The following is a 20,782-nucleotide window of genomic DNA, read 5'->3' as shown; positions in this document are numbered from 1 at the left end:
GCCCTAGTTCAAGAGTTTGTAGGAGTGAGTAAAGCAGGTAAGATGTTACATCCAATCCACTCCTCAGGTCTACCTGCATCACTGCTGGTGTTGTATCAAAAATCAAGAACAGAATGCATTTTAAAATTGAAGTATAGTTTATTTTCAATGTTGTGGTAGTTTTAGGTGTACAGCAAAGTGATTCGTATATATGTGTTCATTCATGTATATACATACATATGTTCCTTTTCAGATTCTTTTCCACTGTAGGTTACTATAAGATATTGAATATAGTTCACTGCAGTATATAGTATGTCCTAATTGTTTATCTATTTTACATATAGTAGTATGTATCTGTTAATCCCAAACTCATAATTTATCCCTATTCCCCTTCCCTTTTGGTAACGATAAATTTTCTATGTCTGTGAGTCTGTTTCTATTTTGTAAATAAGTTCATTTGTATCATTTTTTAGATTCCACATATAAATGATATTGTATGATATGAACACAATACATTTTTAATGAAAGGGAAAGACTGGAAGATCAACTCAGGGAAACCAAATGAGATACGGAGTGGCAGAAACCCTGAGTATAAATGGTGATATCTGTGAACAAAATTCAGGGAACGTTACCTGACTAAGTAGGTCAGATAACTATAAAAAGAAAAGTTTCAACAACCTGACTGTTGGAAGTAGGACTTAGAAAGTGGGGGATACCATTTCTCTAGGGATTCAGTGAGACAAGAGAACTTTATATGAGCTAGAAAGGCTGGAATAGGAAATTTCTGAATGAATTCAAAAGAATGAGAAACAGTGGGGTCTGGAAGAAACTTCTAAAACTTTAGGCATTACCTTATTATATATCTTATTTCAGAGCAAATTAACTTTCTTTGCCAAGAATATTGATGAAAAGTATATTTTAATGCCAGGCCAAGGTTACCAGTTTAAAAAAAAGAAGAAAGAAAAGAAAAAAGGGGCAAAATACTAGTGGAGTTGAATGGAAAAGTCAGAAGCTTTAACTGAGATTTGAATCCTGGCTCTTCAACTTACTGACCCTGTGACCTTGGGCAAGTACTTCAAGCCTGTTTTTTCTTTTACTGTAGATTATATCCATACTCTCTGAATCATGGCTTTAATACTGAATAACATAGAAATCACTTATAGAACCTGGCACACAGTAGGCATTCATATACTCCCTGACTCTTCCCACAGTATTCACATTTAAGACATACATCTCTCACAGATAATCCATGTCGGAGTAAGTTGATTCCAACCCACACAGAGACAGTCTTAGGGATTGAGAGTGAATTCCTATCATGGTGAAAAGCCTACTTCCCATCTAGGCTGATATTGCGTCCCAGGTCCAGTAGAACAATTGAGGTTTCATGTAGCAAAATTTGAACAGCTACCATCTCTGTAAAGTGATAGCTAAAAGGGCAGATGACAGGAGGAACTTTCACACTTACTTTATATAACTATGCAGTGTAAAAAGTTTTAAAACATGCATTGCATAAACTAAAATCGAATCATTGCTTCATTCACAAACTGATTAGAGAAGAGTGGGGATCCCAAGGATGGAGTTTTTGGAGAAATTACTTCCTTTCCTCAACACTCTGGGAATGAGAGAGACCTGGTGGAGTAAAATGACAGTAGGAGGGAAGCTTCTGTTGGGTCCCTTCCAGCCAGTCCCCATTGTCATCATTTATTAATATTTTTCATTTTCTCCTGATAAGAAAACCTCCAAAGATTTCCCAGAGGTTACTTGTGTCCTTAAGTTTCTTTTAAAAAGAAGTTACCCCTCATTTTTTCAGTCTGCAAAACTTCCAGGTGAGCCTGCAGTAAGTGATGAGAACTCTCACAGGCAGCAGTGTTGGTTGTCTTACCTGCATATGTCAAACATTCTCAATGCAGTGACATAATCTGTGAGTACAAAGAGGGGGAGTACAAAGTCTAGGCCCATGACAAAAGAAGGGTAGAAAAAAAAACGTTATGATAGAGATAGTTTCAGGGCAAGTGAGAGCAGTCAGGTGCTGGGTGACCGTACCTCACAGGGAAAAAGAACACAGACAAAAAAGGCCCTAAGAAGTAGATGGGTAAAAGGTCAGCACGTCTTTACCATGGACAAACTTGGCAGGAAGAGCACAAGATGCTTCCAGCTGCTTCAGTCATTTTCTTGAAATCTTCTTTAAAATGTTCAGAAAGGTGGAAAACCAAGCACTAGAAAAAATTCTAGAAAGACTGCATTGCGGTATCTACATAAAAGACACTTGCAAACATATATATCACTAATTTTTGGATTACTAGAGAGGTTAAAGCAGCAATAACATTTAATTAAAAAAAAGGCATTTTGATGTTTTAAATGTTTGGTATTTTCCAAGTTTTATGTAAAATGATCAATACTGACTTTTGTCAAGTGTATAAAAAGTCTATTGGGATTGACATATACATACTAGTATGTATAAAATAAATAACTAATAAGGACCTAGTATATAGCACAGGGAACTCTACACAATATAATGCCTATATGGGAAAAGAATCTTAAAAAGAGTGGATATAGATGTATATGTATAACTGAATCACTTGGTTATACACCTGAAGCTAACACAATGCTGTAATCAACTATACTCCAACAAATTTTTTTAAAAAAACTCTAGCTACATGTATTTAAATACTTATTCTAATAATTAGTTGATGGAATTTAAGAAAAGGCACATTAATGATACTCTCACCTCACTTTCTCAATCATACAGACCCAGAAAGTTTAGAGGATTTCTGAAGTCAGTTCTGTCAGATACCATTAAGAACTGGGACTAGAATCCAAACCTTTTGGGTCCTAATCCCATGTTGTTACCACATGGCTAAAGATTAAGAACAAATCATTACAAACTTGTGCCACTGAAAACTTTTAGTTTTATGGAATATAAATAGCCTTTTCTCTTTAAGCTGGTATTTCAAAAGGAAATTTATAAGAGGCTTCTTGCTGACCACCCCCAAAGCCGTCAGATACACATTCATATCCAGTTTAGATTCTTCTGCATAGTCTATCCATTAGCTGAGTACCAAAAATAAAGACCCTCCCATCTCCCAAATTCAAGACTGCTCACTTAGTTCTAGACTCCCAGGTGTTCCAAATCTGGTCTACTTGAACGGTAGGTATTTTCTTTTTTTTTTTTCATATATAGAAGCTATGTTTAAATCTTTATTTCCTTAAATCTGGAAGCATCAGTAACAAAAAAAGAGAAGAAAGGAAGGAGAGGAATTGGAAGGAAAAGACAGTAGAGAGAAAGAAACCCTAAGAGAGAGAACCCGCATTCATGGCTTTGGGCATTCCCAGTATTCATCCATTGTTAGCTGATCGGCTGTTACCCATTGTCCCTGTACAAAGATCTAAAACTACTCCTCTTTCTGAGGGGGATGGAAAACTTTGATGCATTCAATCAAGTTCTCTTACTCAGTGGTTTTCCCAGTTGCCAAATGCCTTCCATGTGACCCTGAATGAGAAACTGATAATTGGAATGAGGCTCAAGACATCTTCCCTCTCCTCTTATCAGCTGTAAAGCCAGAATAGAAACTGTATGATGGGTACCAGAAATTCACTCAATCGCATAAATGTCTCATCCAAAAATAAAAGCCAAATACACATTTCTTTGTTTCTTGCATATATTTACAATATAAATACTAATTTGTCTTCAAAGTACATATTCTTTTAACAATTTGCAAAAATTATCTAGAATGGGACAGCAATTTAAGGTAAATCCTCTGTAGTGGTGATTAAGGAAAAAATAGAACTGTTTTGGGGGTAAGAGATTTTAGAAGGAATATGAATGGGCATGATGATCTGAGATTGCAAAGGGAATGTGAAGCAGCTTAGTCTGCATTGCACTGCCAAGACAGCGTGGTATGGGACTACTGTTGTGAGACGGCAATCGGGATGAGGTGTTATAAAAACTGAACCTGGGAGATATGAAAAGTACACATGCTTGCATAGTGCGTTAATCTTAAAGAAGCTCAACATTTCATTCTCATTTTCAATAATTTAAATGAATAGTACTTAAAACACATCACACAAAATTAAAAGACTTGTGCATATATTTCAGATTTCAACAGTAATGTCAAAAATACACAGTATGATTTTACATAGGATTTGTGCTACATTAGAACACTAGAGACAAACATCACTTGAGTATTAAGGAAAACATTAAATATTAAATAACTGAGAAATAAAAAGTGTAAACACTAATCTAATTGTGGGAGGGAGGGGGTTTGCTATTGCAACACGTCCAATGAAGTGGTTTCAACAGTACAAAAAGGATTAGGACATGAGTGTTTCCAGTCTACTTGGAATATGTAGATCTCATTCCAGGAATCCTTTGATTAAAAACTGGTCCAGGAAAACAGGAGAAGATCCACTCTCCTGCTTGTTAATTTGGTACACTCCTTTCTATGCTAATTTTTACTTTCAAACTTGGGTACTGGGCAAATACTTTAAGCTGTCACTCTTTATCAACATCTTGGTGAAAACTGAGGGTTTGTTGGCGATTCAGTGTAAGATTTGAGTTCATATGCAGCACCGCTATCAACTTCCATTGACTTTCTAGAGAACAGGAGCCGTACATCTCTATGGAGGTAGATCTTTCCAGATTTAGAACTCTGGAACCTAAACAAAGAAACAACAAAAGATGCTTCATTTCAGGAAATAAGTGTTTAAAACAAACAGACCTGAATAAGTTTTGAGTTTGAAAGTTTTAAGTTTTGAAAGCAGGAAGAATTAGTCTTGTTACAGTATTAACAGTGCCTCTTTAACAAAATATTTGACATCTTATATTGCCAAAGCAAGTGCTGCTATGTTAAATGCTTCCCCTTCACTATTCCGTACACATTCCACACTCCCTTTTCCCTCTTACAATGACAGAGGTGCTTTCTGTAAATCTGGGTTTCACATACAATCCTACTTTATATTCTTGACACCAAAGCACATTCACCTTTCCTCATCTATAGCATGAAGTTTTAGTTCATGTCAGCCAGTTATACTACATTTGGGCATCCTCTAGTTCATACAGAGAATAACCCATATCACACAACCTGCCCTCCTACAATTTTGACTACAATAAAAGGGATTCCACACTTGGAAAGTTACCACGGAAAACTATATCAAGCTTTGAGGACAACCACAGGATGAGAAAGGACTGCTACCATCCGTAGCGGCTAGCCAAGCCTAATCATCAATAGAAATCAAGGGGAGAAAGTTAGCAGTGAAATGAAAATGGTTATCAAAGCTGTATATGGAACTGCTTCTGTCCTCTGCTAACATCTATAGCATACTACAGGGATTGGAGGCTTCAATCACATAAATCTATCTGGAAGATTATGGGTATGTCAGACATACCCTTTAGTGCTAATTTTTGTGGTTTTCCCTTTGTATAGTAGAAATATCTGGGACTATGGATGACATTCCCAAATTAGCTGAAAAATCTGGTGGTCAGTTGTATACATTAAAACAGACCTCAGGCTGGCTCACTCATTCTTTCTGAAGTTTTTCAACTTTTCAATCTGAAAAAGAACATGGTGAACTTTGGGAATTACACCATACTTTCTAAAGTAGTTTCTTTACAGCATTTAAGGTATCTAATCATTGGTTACATATGGCTAAGGTTGTTGCAACAGATTAAAGAAATGACTGGTAATTCTCCTGATGAATGGGGCTTCTCGGAGTAAGAAGTTAAAATGAATTACTGTCACTGATATGATCAGTCTCCTCCCTGATTGAGGGCTTACTATTAGGAGTAAAGTTATGGACAAGAGACTATTAGCTTTCTACTAAGCAACAGACTTCCTCACAGAAGCTAAGAACTGCACTAGGATATCAGGGCTACAAGGCTTACCCCTGGAAGCATGAACTTCAAGAGCAAACAAATGGTTTCTCACAACCTAGAGTCATGAGCTGGGTAGTAAACGTTTGAGGAAAACATATTTCTGACAGAGTAACCAGAATATAAGCTGTATGAGAACAGAGATTTTTGTCACTGTTGCTTCCCTACAGTCTAGAAGCATGCCTGACACATCAATATTTTTTGAATGAATGAATGAATAAATGAAGGTTAAGAATTTCCCTGTCCAACTCAGAAGCCACAAGCACCTACTGAGCACTTGAAATGTGGCTAGTTCAAATTGAGGACAGCAAATGAACATAAATATCTCACTGATAGTTTTTATGTATATTACATATTCAAATTATAACACTTGAATGTGTTAGGTTAAATAAAACATATTAATCCTCTGCTACCTATTACTTTTATAAATGTGGCTACTAGAAAATATAGAATTATTTATGTGGGTCATATTACACTTCTATTGGGCAGCATTGCTTCAGAAAACTGTTTCACTGCCCCTCCAGATATATTAGCACTTTTTTGCTATAAAATATTTTACATTACACAGCTACCAATAAAAACTCCCCTAAGTCAACAAGTAATAATGACTGCAAAAAAATATGCCATGTGCTTTCTGCATCCTGCTGTATCATAAAGAGTGTCCAAGTTAAGCAAATTCCAAGGGGCACTTGTCTAGTTAGAGAGTTTTTTTTAAAATAAAGTAAAAATTTTAGAGTTTTCTTCTCAAATAATCTATTTTCATATTTATTTAGAACATTACCTCAGATGTATGAGGTAGCGTAATAACCGTTCTTCTGTATGTCGGATGTTCTCTTTATTAACACTTCTTTTCATTTCTTGTTTAACAGGTACAGAAAAAGTTCTTTGTCGTAGGAATGTCTGATGATTGGCTGGCATATCTCGCAAGTCATATATCACAACAAACATCTTCACCACAGTCTTATTAGGATTAAATAAGGTCTGAAGAAACAATATAAAAATTATTTTTTAAAAACAAAGATTTGTTGATTAGACTTAAAATGATTATGCCAACAGTAAAATAGGCTTTGTAATGATAAATTAATCCCAGTGGATATAATTCAGTTTGAGGGAATAAAGCTAATAAAATTTCAGAAGTTTATGAAATGATATTCAGTATTTTTAATGGTTCAATTTACTTTTTTATTTACAGAAATAAGAGATCCTGTAACAAATCAAAATCTTTTAGTCACAAATCTCTTATTAATAATAGACAATACACAACTTTTACTCTTGTTCATATATTAAGAAATAGTTCCATTAGATTAAACAAAATACAGCTTCACTGAATTAAAACATTCCAGTTCAAATATTTCAAATATTACTTTATTAAAATGCATTAACTGCAAAATGTTCAAAATAACATTTCAGCTTTCCTCACATTTTAAGTGAATAAATAGAAATTTTTTAAAATAAAAAGTTTGGTAAAACTAGACTTTGATGTTTTAGGTACATACTGTTATTATAAAATTTAAAATATGTTCTCAAAAAAGAAATTCTTATTTGGAAATTTTTCCAAGTTTAGAAAATAAAGTTCATTATTATTAGTTACAAAGTACACTCTAAGTAATAATTTATGTTCTTACAGTTAGATTCATTTCAGAAACTTCAGTGACACTAAACATTTTTTTTTTACCACCATCAATATCATAATAGACCAAAATTAAATTCAATCACTATTTGGCCATGAATAACTGAAGGAATATTATTTTTTAAAAGTACTAAGTTTTAAACAAAATTCCAAGCTGCTGATTTGACTTTAACCAAATTACCAACACATCAATAGGTAACTTGGTGCCCATGCTTTCAGAAGCTCATCCGTGGCACTGGACATCACTCACTGAATCAAAATGAGAAATATATCAATATTATGATCCAATTTTTGAAGTTTAGTGAGTCTTAAAATTAAGGCTAATATATTTAACAACTACAACAACTAGTAAGCCAGAAGTTCAAGCCATGTTTATACATAATTAAACTTACATAAGGAATGAAAGACATACCCAAGTTTCAGATTTAAAATAGCCAGCAGAGTTGGCAGTCTTCAAACAAGGGGTAAATGTGCTGCCTCTGGGTTTATGCCTCATTATTATGACAACTGATAGCTAGTTTTCCAGTGACCCACACTTTCACAAGAGCTACATAGCCAGAGGCAAGAGATCAGAAGATGATCACTCTTTTAGTTCAAGAAATCCATTCACATAAAAATCCTACTTTAAAATGCGATGATTTTTCCTAAGTTATATATATGTATACATACTCCAATATAAACATGCATATAAATTGCTTAGTACTATGTTTCACTTCTGTGTGACACAAAATAAACAAATGTAGAGACTCTGCCATACTAGAACAACGGGGATGCATAAAAGTGGTCTGACAGGACTGAGCACACTGCAGTCAGAAGTCATAGAAAGGCTTGCTCAATTAGACCAGATCCTTAGTGTGAGGAACTCAGCTAGACTCTTTTTTTTTTTTTTTTTTAATTTCAGCTTTATTGAGGTACAGTTGACAAATACAGCTAGACTCTTTTGAAGAGTTACAAGAGTCAACACTGTAATAGACTTTAGACTCACAAGATTATCCTGGGTCTGACTTGGAGATGGACTGAATCACAAATGGGCCTTTATATAAAATTACTCTTCTAAGTGCTGTGGATCAAAGATAATGAAGGATTACTGCACTGGGCTAGAAGAGTTCTCCTAAGGCAAAACTAGATCAACATCTAGGCCAAAAGGAAAGATGCATTTTTTACCCTGATGTCTTCAGGACTTCCTTTCTGCTTTGTGTAATCATCTCATTAAATCAATTTTAGGAATTATTATTTTTTTTTTAAGGAATTATTATAGTAGGGATAATTTTTCCTCCCAAGTTCCCTGCTAAAGCAATACTAATACTTGGGGTCTCCTTTTACATGGGTCAATGCCAGTCTGTCTTATTATATTAAATAGAAGATACTGGTAATCTAAATTCTAATTATACTGAAAACAGCTCTATTTAAGTTATGTTAACTGTCATATACTATTTTTCTAAAGCATTCACCTTGATTAGCTTATTAATGCTTTCCTTTTATGGAGGTCCCCAAATGGTCATTCCTGAGGCAGAGCAGGGAAACTCCAAACAAAGCTGCAGCCCCACTGTTACTTACCAAAGTCGTTGCAGCAGCAGTAGCAGGAGAAAGGGCTAAGTTCTACATGTATGTGAGAGAATGATTATTGCAATTGTAGGCTATAAAACACATACCACTTGTATTGTTCCTGAAGGAGGTACTCGATAACCCCTTTTACCAAGGGACTCTAAAGTAATCACACCCTTGAAATAAAAGAAGACAAATTGAGTACAAACTGATGCATATATATACACACAAAAGACTAAAATAAAAATAATACTTTATGTAATTAATAACTTTTCACAACTGTATTTGTATGGAAAAAAATTTCACATTGAATTAATAGAGATACATTCAAGGAATACAAAATAGGATTTCATTTGTAAGGAAGCAATTTACTATTTTTCCTGGAGATGTTGCAATAAACAATACATAACATCAATGACCATGTTGCTTGAAATTTCTGTTAAGATATAAGATATAGAAGTAAGAAGTTCCTTAACTAAAAAGGAGATAAAGGGAGATTACTCTCTTGTATCATGTGGAAAGCAAAGAAGCAAAGCAATTTATTGATCTTTGGACATATGAAAAGTCAGAAATGAGGGATGATCCTATTTATGTCTGGCCCAAAAAATGAAGTCAATTATTCAGTCAGAAAATTAAATTGTTATATACATAAATGACTTTCTGACTTGAGGTGGACCAGCATCATCAGCATCACCTGTGATCTTGTTAGAAACACAGAGTTTCTTATTTCTCCCCACACACCTACTAAATCAGATCTGCATTTTAACAACATTCCCCAGATGATATCATATGTACATTAAAGTTTGAGAGGTACTGTCATATTACACAAAATAATTTTCTGTGAAAGATGCTGTAATTACTGCAGAAGTCCAAACAATGGCAAACAGTATAAATTGAAACACAGGAAGCTACAACTGAATGTGTGAAAGTTACTAGATAACCAGGATGACCAAATGACTACAGATGGTGATTGTGGTACTTAATTCTTAGGCAGCGTCAATAAAAAATGCTGATTCATTTAACTGGGTGAATAGTTTTCTTTTGAGTATTCAAGTAGAATAATTGCATACTCTACAATTCATATCCCATCATTTTATATTGTACTTGCCAAAACATGCTAACCTTATGTAAAAGTAAATATAAAACAGGACTGTCCCATCAGGTAATATCTCTGTTGGGCTTGAAAGACTGACCAGGGGTAGGGGTGGGGGATAAAAGCAAGGGGACAAAGGTAAAAGGGAAGGCCAGACTCTAGTATGTGAATACCTAACCTTCAAGTGAACAGCACTTGACAATCAGAATATTAAATTAATATGTTAATAATGGGAAATGTTCATGTTCAGTTCAAGGGCACTGAAAAGACATGTGGTTCTTAATGAATCTGATATATCAATGGTCATTTAAATCTTGAAACCAGCATGTTAACAAACTGTGTCCCTAACCAAAACAGTAATGAAGCTTTAATAATTTTTCTCTTACAGTTTTCTCTATATGAAAAAATGCTATGGTATATATAGTGCTCCTCTTTTACCTAGTTCCAGAAAGAAAAGCAAAATATATCTAAATAATAGCTACCTTTCTAATCACATTACTCCAGGCAATACACTACTGTTTTTCCTTGCCATCCTCTGTTAAATATATGTAAGAACATTGGTGAGGGAAAATCTACTACCAAGCCTGCACTTGTTACCTTTAATATAATTCTAATAGTTTTTAGAACATAATAACAATAAATCACTTTATAAGGGAAGAATATAGATTTTTCTAAAACCTCAAATTTTAAGGCAACACTTCACAAAATTTCTAAGCAATGTAAGACTAGTATTGACAATGGCAAGTTAGGAATTTTAAAAGAGATTAGGAAAGTATTTGGAATTTCATTAGTATTATTATTAAATTTATTATTTTAACAATTTCATTATTTTAATTGGTTGGCATATTAATATTTATACCTAGAAAATTACTGTATATAACATAAGGAAGAAAAACACATTTCCTTCTGGCATTTTAGAATAGAATAGAAGGATTAAGATGAACTCAATTTGGACAAAATCTTACACAAAAACTCTTTCTCAAGTGATTGTATAATAGAAAATATGCAAAACTAAGTAAAACTGAAGGAAGATATCTTAATATGGCTAATTACAAATAGAAAAAATATATAAAATATATAGTGTTGCTTTTTAAAAATCAATTAATTTATCTTTGGCTGTGCTGGGTCTGGGTTGCTGGGCAGGCTTTTCTCCAGTTACAGTGAGCAGGGACTACTCTTTTGCGTGTGGTGTTCTCACTGTGGTGGCTTCTCTAGTTGCAGAGCACAGGCTCTAGGGTGCATAGGCTTCAGGAGTTGTGGTGTATGGGCTCAGTAGTTCAGGTTCCTGGGCTCTAGAGCACAGGCTCAATAGTTGTGGCATAGAGGCTTAGTTGTTCCACAGCATGTGCGATCTTCCTGGACCTGTGTCTCCTACATTGTCAGTTGAATTTTTTTTTTTTACCACTGAGCCACCAGAGAAGTCCCTATAGTGTTGTTAATATGATCATAATGCAAGTCATACCATGACGCTGCCATGAGCAAACCTGCTTTAGACCTTTCTAACTGGTATCACCATGCAATAGTTTGTAAACAGTGAAATGTTGTCACATTACCTAACACTTGGAGAATACTCTTACCATTAACACCGGACTGGAGAGAGATATTTATCTGGCTTTGAACTAATCTTAAAGGAATTATTTAATGAAAAGCCTGATACTATCTCCACACCACAAAGACAGAATTCTCTGTGCTAAAATTTCACTTCTGTGAGTCAACTGTATAATTTGTTATGAGAAGTCCCAGGGTCATTATTAGAGTAACAAAGTGGGATTTGGTGTCTCAGTTCCACTGGTCTATGATATATACTACCTTATTAAAACATGATCAGTCCTTTGAAAATAGACAACTACCAAAATATAAATAAGATTCCCTAAAAAACAAGATCAATTTTATTAATATACAGTAGGAAAGATCTGTGGTCTAAGATTTGGACCAGGTCATTTGCAAAGGCAACTCATTTTTAATGAGTAAAAAATTACATAATGGAAAATTTATTAAAGACAATTATCAGAGAAAAGTAAGAGATTCTTAAAGGATATACTAACTTAACCTGATTTAAAATCTTTTCAATATTTATTCAAAATCTGTGATCACCTGGATGTACTTTCTGGAGACAGAATGATAAAATCCTTTACCTCTTAATCCTTCATTTTTTAGATGTCAACCAAGGTCAAGGATAAATGTTGTTTTGCTTTTTTTAAAGCACAGTTCAAATTACCTCTTGCTCATGAATTTCACTCCAAGATATTTTTTGAGCTAATTTTTAGCCAATTCACTCTTTTATCTTGTTTCTAACTCCCCTAACAGTCATCAGGAACTCTGTATACTAATGACCTTAGACCTTATCTTTCCAGTTCTGTATTAGTATGTGCTAACAGAATATGTGAAACTAATGAGACTCCTTGATGTTCTAGTAAAGCAAAATGGCATCTTTATAAATGTATTCTAATACTGTAAGCATTCAGTGTGATACACATTTTTTTTCATGTTTTTTTATATTGAGCTTATCTTAATGATATCTCAATGATATTTTCCATTTTATTATGTAAAATTAACAGCTAATTTTTTCAAAATTATACTGAAAAGTGGACATATCTTTCTATGTTAGGTGAATATCATTTGGTGTATATGATAACTGGGAAGGTTTGTGAAGAACTGAGCCTGTTTTTTGTAACAACCATTGTTATGCATCTTCATGATTATTACTCACAAATGTAATTATTATCAAAAAAAGAAAACTTTGAATAAATGATTACATATCATTGTGCTTTTTTGATTAAAGTATGAAACACATATCAGACTCCTGACTCTCAATTATGTAATAGAATTCCCTTTTCATAGCTTTTATTCATAACAAAAGGCACTGTTGCTAATGTCCTTGAGAATCTAGAAGATGGGGGGAGAAGGATATTAGAAAGAAAGAAGGAAAGAAAGAAATTGGATCAGGTGATAAGCTAGGAAACTCAAGTAGGAAGACCAGAAATATATATTTCTATGTCTATTGAAATGTGTATTTCCCAAAGTAAGGCATAACATAAAAACCCTGATCTGACTCCATATTTTATACCATCAGTGTAAACTTCTTAAACACTTGTATTAGTAGCCACTGACTTGTCTTTTGGAAAGGGGCTGACAGTAATCACACACCAGGACCTGGTATCATTTTTGCAGTTGAGGGCTTATTTTATCCTCAAATCTGCTGGAATAAAAAAATGAGAAAGATAAAATTATAGGATCTTAAGGTTCAAGACACTGCTCTTATTCCCCTGAGCTGTTTCACTCTCCACTAAAACATTGGCATGGAGTCAGAAATAGCTAGTATTCTAAAGAACCTTGTTGTTGTTCAGTCATGCAGTCTTTGAGACCTCATGGACTACAGCACGTCAGGCTTCCCTGTCCTTCACTGTCTTTAGGAGTTTGTTCAAATTCATGCCCACTGAGCTAAAAAATCCTGTTCTGTTGTTCAGTTGCTCAGTCGTGTCCAACTCTTTGCAATCCCATGGACTGTAGCCACCAGGCTCTTCTGTTCACGGGATTCTCCAGGCAAGGATATTGGAGTGGGTTGCCATGTCCTCCTCCAGAGAATCTTCCCGACCCAGGGATCGAAACCAGGTCTTGTATATTGCAGGCAGATTCTTTACCGCTGACCCACCAGAGAAGTCCAAATTCATTTCTACTTGATGTTATTGGCTGTATTTAGCAAGCAGGCAAACTCGTTTGCAGTCCTGAGGGTAGATTCAGAATAGCTTGCATTTGTGGCCAATTGTTAATCAGTTTACGTACCCTGCACAGATTACTCATTCTCCCCTAACTCTGATCAGCAGGGTTGTGCTGCTAGAAGCTCTCAAGTTGGAGCCTCAGGAAACCAGGTGGCTTCTGGTGTAAAGTCTCACCCTTGGCATTCCCCAGGTCTGGGCCGATTTATCCATCAATTTCAAGAAACTACACCGGGCCACATTCAGAGCTAAAGAAATAAACTGTGTAATACAGTATCCTCGTCTGTTTTAGGAATCCTAGGATTGGGACTGGAAAAAAAAATGGTCCAAAGATAAACCAAACAGGAGAAAGGGAGTGAAACGGTTTCACAGAAAACGTAGGTCACTAAATCTTTATTTAAACTCTACTGAGATGAGGATCATAGTGAAGGCAACCCTGATAGGACTAGAGTGCACAGTAAGGACTTAAGAATTTGTGTGAACTCAGCAAGATATGGAATTACAGTGTCACTAATCAAAATTTTATCATTTTTCGAATTATATAAAAACAAGTAAATTTTCAGCATCATCTCAAATACAGAAGAGGATACCTGTCATTGGAGCTTGCTCAGAAAGAAGCTGTAAGGTGCTGTTTTGGCATATTGGTCTCTATTTGGCCCTCAATCCCCTCTTAGGAAATGCTTTATATTTTCAAGCATTGCACCAAAGCAGTACTAAATCTCTTTAAACTTAAAGGCATTTGTCATTAAGATGGTTGATTTCAGCAGAAGACAATTGAAAAATACTTGCCATATAAGGAGAGGGAGCGTTATCGTCAGAAACACTGTAGAATGACACTTCAACTGGAAGAGTCAAATGGGTGGGGCAGAAGACACCACTTGCCCCTACCTCTGCAGTAAAGCCATCAACAATGCCGAGAGGATCTAAACGATAGTTCAAGACAGATTCCTGGAAGATAAAATAAAAGAAATTTTAAGGAATAATTAAAAGTTAACACATTCTTTCTTTCTATTTAAAGAAATATGTTACTACGCTTTCTGGCACTAGGTGAGTGGTCACTGCTATTGCCATGCCCTCATTTCAAAAGTTCATCTGACCAGAAATCAATTTCCTCCCACATCAATCATATAAAGTTTGGCCTCTTTACTATTCAAATCTACATTGAACTATCTTTAAACTTAACCACTGTTTAGACATAATTGCATAATAAGCTATTCTTATCTCTGTGAAGAAAAATATGCTCTACCAGAGCAAGTATAATATTATAAATTTTCTTATTCCTCACAGAGTATTAGCCTAGTTAGTTCCTAGTGTTAGCCACAGAGAAGCACTTGAAAGCTTATTAACAGGTTATATTACAGAAGTTGCATCAAAACAGAAAGTCAAGTACTCAGCTTTGAGAAACAAGTGCTTCTTAAAAACTGTTGTATGTGACATATATTTTATTTTTCAGTTTAATTTAAAAAATAGCAAATACATGTTGAGGAAAATATTTAAGAGTATATAAATAAAAGCAGTAGAGAAGCTCTTTATCCATCTCTCCCAAGTTCATTCACTAAGGAAGCCACTCTGTTATTTAATATTTATCTGCCCAGGTATGAGAAACAAGTAAATCTTTTCACAAGCTCTCTTTTATATATATATACACACACACATATACATATGTGTATCAACACATATATGCATACATCATGAAATGTGAGTAGCATTTCTTTGATTCAGTAATTCTTTGAAAAGCAACACTCCAAGCCCTCACAAGTCTAAATTTGAAAGTGACATCAGCAATTCTCAAGTTCCATGGTCAAAAAGACCATGTCAATGAGCCAAAGTGGTCTCAGACTTTAGATTTTTAAATGAATATACTAGCATGCATGCTAGGCCCTATTCAGTGCAAAACTACAAGAAAAGGAAATAAAAGGCATACAAATTACAAAGTAAAAAATAAAACCGTTTCTATTTCTATATGATTTGGAAATCTACATACAAAAATCTCCCCCCATGAACAAAATTAATAAGCAAGTTGAACAAGGTGATTGGTGGTTATATATGTGTTTATGCATGCATGCAAGCTAAGTTGCTTCAGTAGTATCTGACTCTGTGCAACCCTATGGATTGTAGCCAACCAGACTGCTCTGTCCATAGGATTCTCCAGGCAAGAATACTGGAGTGAGTTGCCATGTCCTTTTTCAGGATACGTTTTTATACACGCATATATATATATATATATATATATATATACACACACATACAACATACATATGTACACACACACACACACATATACACCCATCGTTGTTGTTGTTTAGTTGCTAAGTCGTGTCCAACCCTTTTGTGACCCCATGGACTGTAGCCTGCCAGGCTCCCCTGTCCTACATGCATATATATACATACAAACATACGTATGTATAAATACACAACACACACACACACATATATATACACCCACTGTTGTTGTTGTTTAGTTGTTAAGTTGCTCCTCTGTCCACGGAATTTCCCAGGCAAGAATCCTTGAGTGGGTTTCCATTTCTTTCCTGACCCAAGGATTGAACCCATGGCTCCTGCAGTGGCAGGTGAATTCTTTACTGCTGAGCCACCAGGGAAGTGTGTGTGTGTGTGTGTGTGTGTGTGTGTGTGTGCCACCAGGGAAGTGTGTGTGTGTGTGTGTGTGTGTGTGTGTGTGTGTGTGTACATACACCCATACCCATAAATACATACAAAATCATTCATTTATCCTTTGGCTGTACCTCGCGGCATGCAGTATCTTAGTTCCCCGATAGGGACTGAAACCCTACTCCCTGAAGTGGAAGCAGGGAGTCCTAACTACTGGACTGCCAAGGAATTCTTTAAAATCACTGTTGGTGGGAATGTAAATTGGTATAGCCACTATGAAGAACAGTATGGAGGTTCCTTAAAAAAATATAAATAGAGCTACCATATGACCCAGCAATCCCACTGGTATACCTGGAGAAAACCATAAATCAAAATGATACATGCACCCTAATGTTCACTGTTGCACTATTTACAATAGCCAGAACATGGAAGCAACCTAAACGTCCATCGACAGAGGACTGGATAAAGAATATGTGGTACAAATATACAATGGAGTAATACTGAGTCACAGGAAGAATGAAATAATGCCATTTACAGCGATATGGAGGGACCTAGAGATTATCATACTAAGTGAAGTAAGTCAGGTAAAGATAAATAAAATATAATACGACTTAGATGTGGAATCTAAAAAGAGGGTACAAATAAACTTATCTACAAAACATAAAGAGTTAAAGATATAGAAAATAAACTTATGGTTACAGCGGGTAAGTGGGGCAGGATAAATTGGTAGATTGGGATTAATAATATACACACTACTACATATAAATTGGAAAAGTCCCTGATGCTGGGAGGGATTGGTGGCAGGAGGAGAAGGGGACAACAGAAGATGAGATGGCTGGATGGCATCACCGACTCAATGGACATGAGTTTGAGTAAACTCCGGGAGTTGGTGATGGACAGGGAGGTCTGGCGTGCTGTGATTCATGGGGTCGCAAAGAGTCGGACACGACTGAGCGACTGAACTGAACTGAACTGAACTATATATAAAACAGATAACTAATAAGGACCTACTATACTGCACAGGGAACTCTATTCAATACTCTGTAATGACCCATATGGGAAATGAATCTAAAAAAGAGTAGATATATGTATATTTACAACTGATTCACTTTGCTATACAGCAGAATCTAATACAACATTGTAAATCAACTATATTTCAATCAAAAAAATTTTTAATGTCATTTACAAGTACAATGTTTAAGACTTTTCTAATTGAAGACAACTAAACCCTTGATATACTTGATCTCAAGTACAACAGTCATTAAATAAAGCAGCACATGTATGAGAGACCTTTAACCATTTGACTTTTTAAAAATAATCTTATTTTAGAATAAATTTAGATTTACAGAGAAGTTGTAAATATAGTACAAAGAACCATTTGATTTTGAAAATCAACCTCCTTTGATGATGAATCATCTTCTACCAGCCCATCTTCAATTCCTTCTGGATCCCAGAGACAGTTTTACCAGTAAGATGTGGTCAAGTCTATTTTCCAGGTAGAGTAACGGATACCTCCATACAACCTGATTTCACCTATGTGCTCCCTCTCTTCCCACCAGCTACTCAACTGTAAGTTATCACTGTCAACAATCTCCCAACTTCACTTGTCATGAAAAGGAGAGGGAAAACAAGAAAAAGGAAAAATCGGAAAGGAAGGAAAGGAGGTGATTTCAAGGCTTTAGAAAAATATAATCTACTTATTTCCTTTTCAAAAACAAATGATACAGCACCATGGATCTAGGTTAAGAAACATCAGCTCTTAAAATAGTTTTAAAAAACATTACCTCAAAATTTCCTAAGAGACTAAGACTTGTTACAGGTGGAGCACTAGAACTCAGAAGTGGTTTTTCATGAATATCTGGATCATCTTCAATGTTTAAACATGGTTGAGGACTATTTAAAAACAGAACAAAAAATCAAAAAAGAACAAATCAGCAAATGGGCACATTAACAACAATGTTTTCTAATTTACTTTTGTACAAAACTAAATTAGGAAGATCTGATCAATTTTACTTAAACTATCATAATAAAAAATTTAATGTAAACAAATGTTAAGATATGAAATATCTTAAATTCCTGATTTTATAATCTTTGTTATTGTATTTGATAAAGAATATATATAAAGCATCCTAGATTTCAAGGTGGAATTTATAACATATCACACGGAAACATCTACTGGAAATACATAGTAGTGTAATGCAGTCTTCTTGCACTGCAAGGAGATCCAACCAGTCCATCCTAAAGGAAATCAGTCCTAGGTGTTCACTGGAAGGACTGATGTTGAAGCTGAAACTCAAATACTTTGGCCACCTGATGTGAAGAGCTGACTCATTTGAAAAGACCCTGATGTTGGGAAAAATTGAAGGTAGAAGAAGGGGACGACAGAGGATGAGATGGTTAGCTGGCATCACTGACTCAATGGACATGAGTTTGGGTAAATTCCGGGAGTTGGTGATAGACAGGGAGGTCTGGTGTGCTGTGGTTCATGGGGTTGCAAGGAGTCAGACACGACTGAGTGACTGAACTGAACTGAATGCAGTCTTCTACATCAATCTTCATTTTAAGAACTAGAATACAAAGCAAAATTATGTGACTAAGGAATCTAATGAGAGTATTATTTGTCAACATGGAACAAACTGCCAAGGCTGTTTTGCAAAGGTGTATAAGACAGAGGAGGAGGTGAATGACCAGAAACAGACAAACCCACTTAAATGTTAAAACCAATGTTCAGTGTTTGTTTATTATGATGCCATTATATAGTTAGCAATGCGTTGTCTTAATCTCTGTCATCTTTAATAACTGAATGTGTGAAATCATCTTGAAAATGATAAACTGAAAAATAAGATTCCTGTTGAAATTTTGATTTTCAGAATCAACATCATTTACTATGAAAGACTAGAATTTTATGTAATACTATTTCATATACACAAATGAGTTTTAAGATAAATACCTTCTAGATGATAAGCTTTTCAGATGCAGGAATGAAGAATCCAGATCAAAGCAACCTGATTGTGCCTTTCTTTGAGGAACCTAAGGTTAAAATAATCACTTGTTAGGTTTCAAAAGAATTTCAAAAGACTGCATTTTTTTCTTGAATTGATCGAACAAATTTCAAATGAAAGCTAAACATATCTTAAAAAATAATACAACTTCTCTCTTAATAGTATACTTAAAATCACCCTTTTTATTACATATTGTCCCTATGTCTTCATTTTATTAACTAGTTAAAAAATAAACAAATGATTAATAAAAGTACTTTTACTGGGTTTTTTTTTGGCCACACCTCGAAGCTTGCAGGATCTTAGTTCCCTGACCAGAGATTAACTAGGGCCACTGCAGTGAAAGTGCCAAATCCAAACCACTGGACCACCAGGGAATTCCCTAGGTTTTGACTTTTTAAGAACCAGAACCAGGGACTTTCCTGGTCGTCAGTCCAGTGTCTAAGATTCTGGGCTCCCAATATAGGGCCCTGGGTTTGATCCCTGGTCAGGGAACTAGATCCCACAGGCCACAACTAAAACCTTGCTGCAGTCAAATAAATGAAGAAAGAATCATAACCAGTTTTCTCTAAAACCAAATTTTACATGTAATCTTAATATATATTATAATAAGATTTTTACTTTTTACTTTACATACTTCTGTATTGAATGTGGTAGAAATAAATGATTTATAGCTTTCCAATAAAAGGGGGGGAAAGAATTAAATGGTGATGGAAGTGTGGGGGCTGGGCAACTCTGCTGCTCCTTTACCTATCCCTACCCCAGTGCACATTTCTAAGAACCCTGGCTGGGGGGGGCTTCACAGAGATTAGTTTTGAAAAATACTATTCTGGATTTTCAATCACTATTGCATACCAAATTACATTTAAGACATACCACCAACTAGCTCAAAATACTCTAAAAGTGAAAGACCCCAGTGTAAATTAAAAGGTAAAATCACATACAACATGCAGGTTAGATGGATTTGTCTCTAAAATTAAAGTTAAATATGTATAAAGTATCTGAGTGATTGGTCTAATTTATGATTAAGAAACAGATGATACTGGAAGTCTAAACAATCTCAATATTTTTGAGAGTTGTACAAGTATACCATGCTATATTTTGGACTCAGAACTTAATGTGAAATATTCAATCCAAATTCTCACGTCTTCAATTTAGGAACATTTTCTACTTTCATTTCTTCTAATACTGCATTTTCTTTATTCCATCTAGTCTTCCTTTTGGAATCTCTACTAGGCTTAAATTGAACATTTTGTTTTATCCTCCAGGCCACTTCCATTCTGTACCATCTGTCTTTCCTTCTGCACTTTATTCCAGGTGCTTTCTTAACATCTGTTTATC

General features: G+C 35.0%; 1 protein-coding gene across 10 annotated transcripts in view; it reads right to left on the bottom strand.

The window, feature by feature from the left end:
- Nucleotides 1-3,620: 3,620 nt before the first annotated feature.
- Nucleotides 3,621-20,782, bottom strand: part of FAM214A (family with sequence similarity 214 member A) — a 78,784-nt gene continuing 61,622 nt past the window's right edge. For 8 of the 10 annotated variants that reach the window (XM_043471945.1, XM_043471941.1, XM_043471942.1 and 5 more), the window contains 6 exons: nt 19,393-19,472; nt 18,227-18,335; nt 14,622-14,780; nt 9,131-9,199; nt 6,630-6,829; nt 3,621-4,635 (listed from right to left, as the gene is read on the bottom strand). In XM_043471945.1, the coding sequence (XP_043327880.1) occupies nt 4,482-4,635; nt 6,630-6,829; nt 9,131-9,199; nt 14,622-14,780; nt 18,227-18,335; nt 19,393-19,472 (771 nt within the window). In that variant the 3' untranslated portion in view covers nt 3,621-4,481. Of the gene's footprint in view, nt 4,636-6,629; nt 6,830-9,035; nt 9,200-13,661; nt 13,842-14,621; nt 14,781-18,226; nt 18,336-19,392; nt 19,473-20,782 lie in introns of those variants that run through there. The other 2 variants (XR_006270068.1, XM_043471947.1) reach the window with 2 other exon arrangements.

The sequence above is a fragment of the Cervus canadensis genome, chromosome 6 (assembly GCF_019320065.1).
Source record: "Cervus canadensis isolate Bull #8, Minnesota chromosome 6, ASM1932006v1, whole genome shotgun sequence".
Taxonomy (NCBI): domain Eukaryota; kingdom Metazoa; phylum Chordata; class Mammalia; order Artiodactyla; family Cervidae; genus Cervus; species Cervus canadensis.
This window is presented reverse-complemented; position numbering and strand designations above follow the sequence as displayed.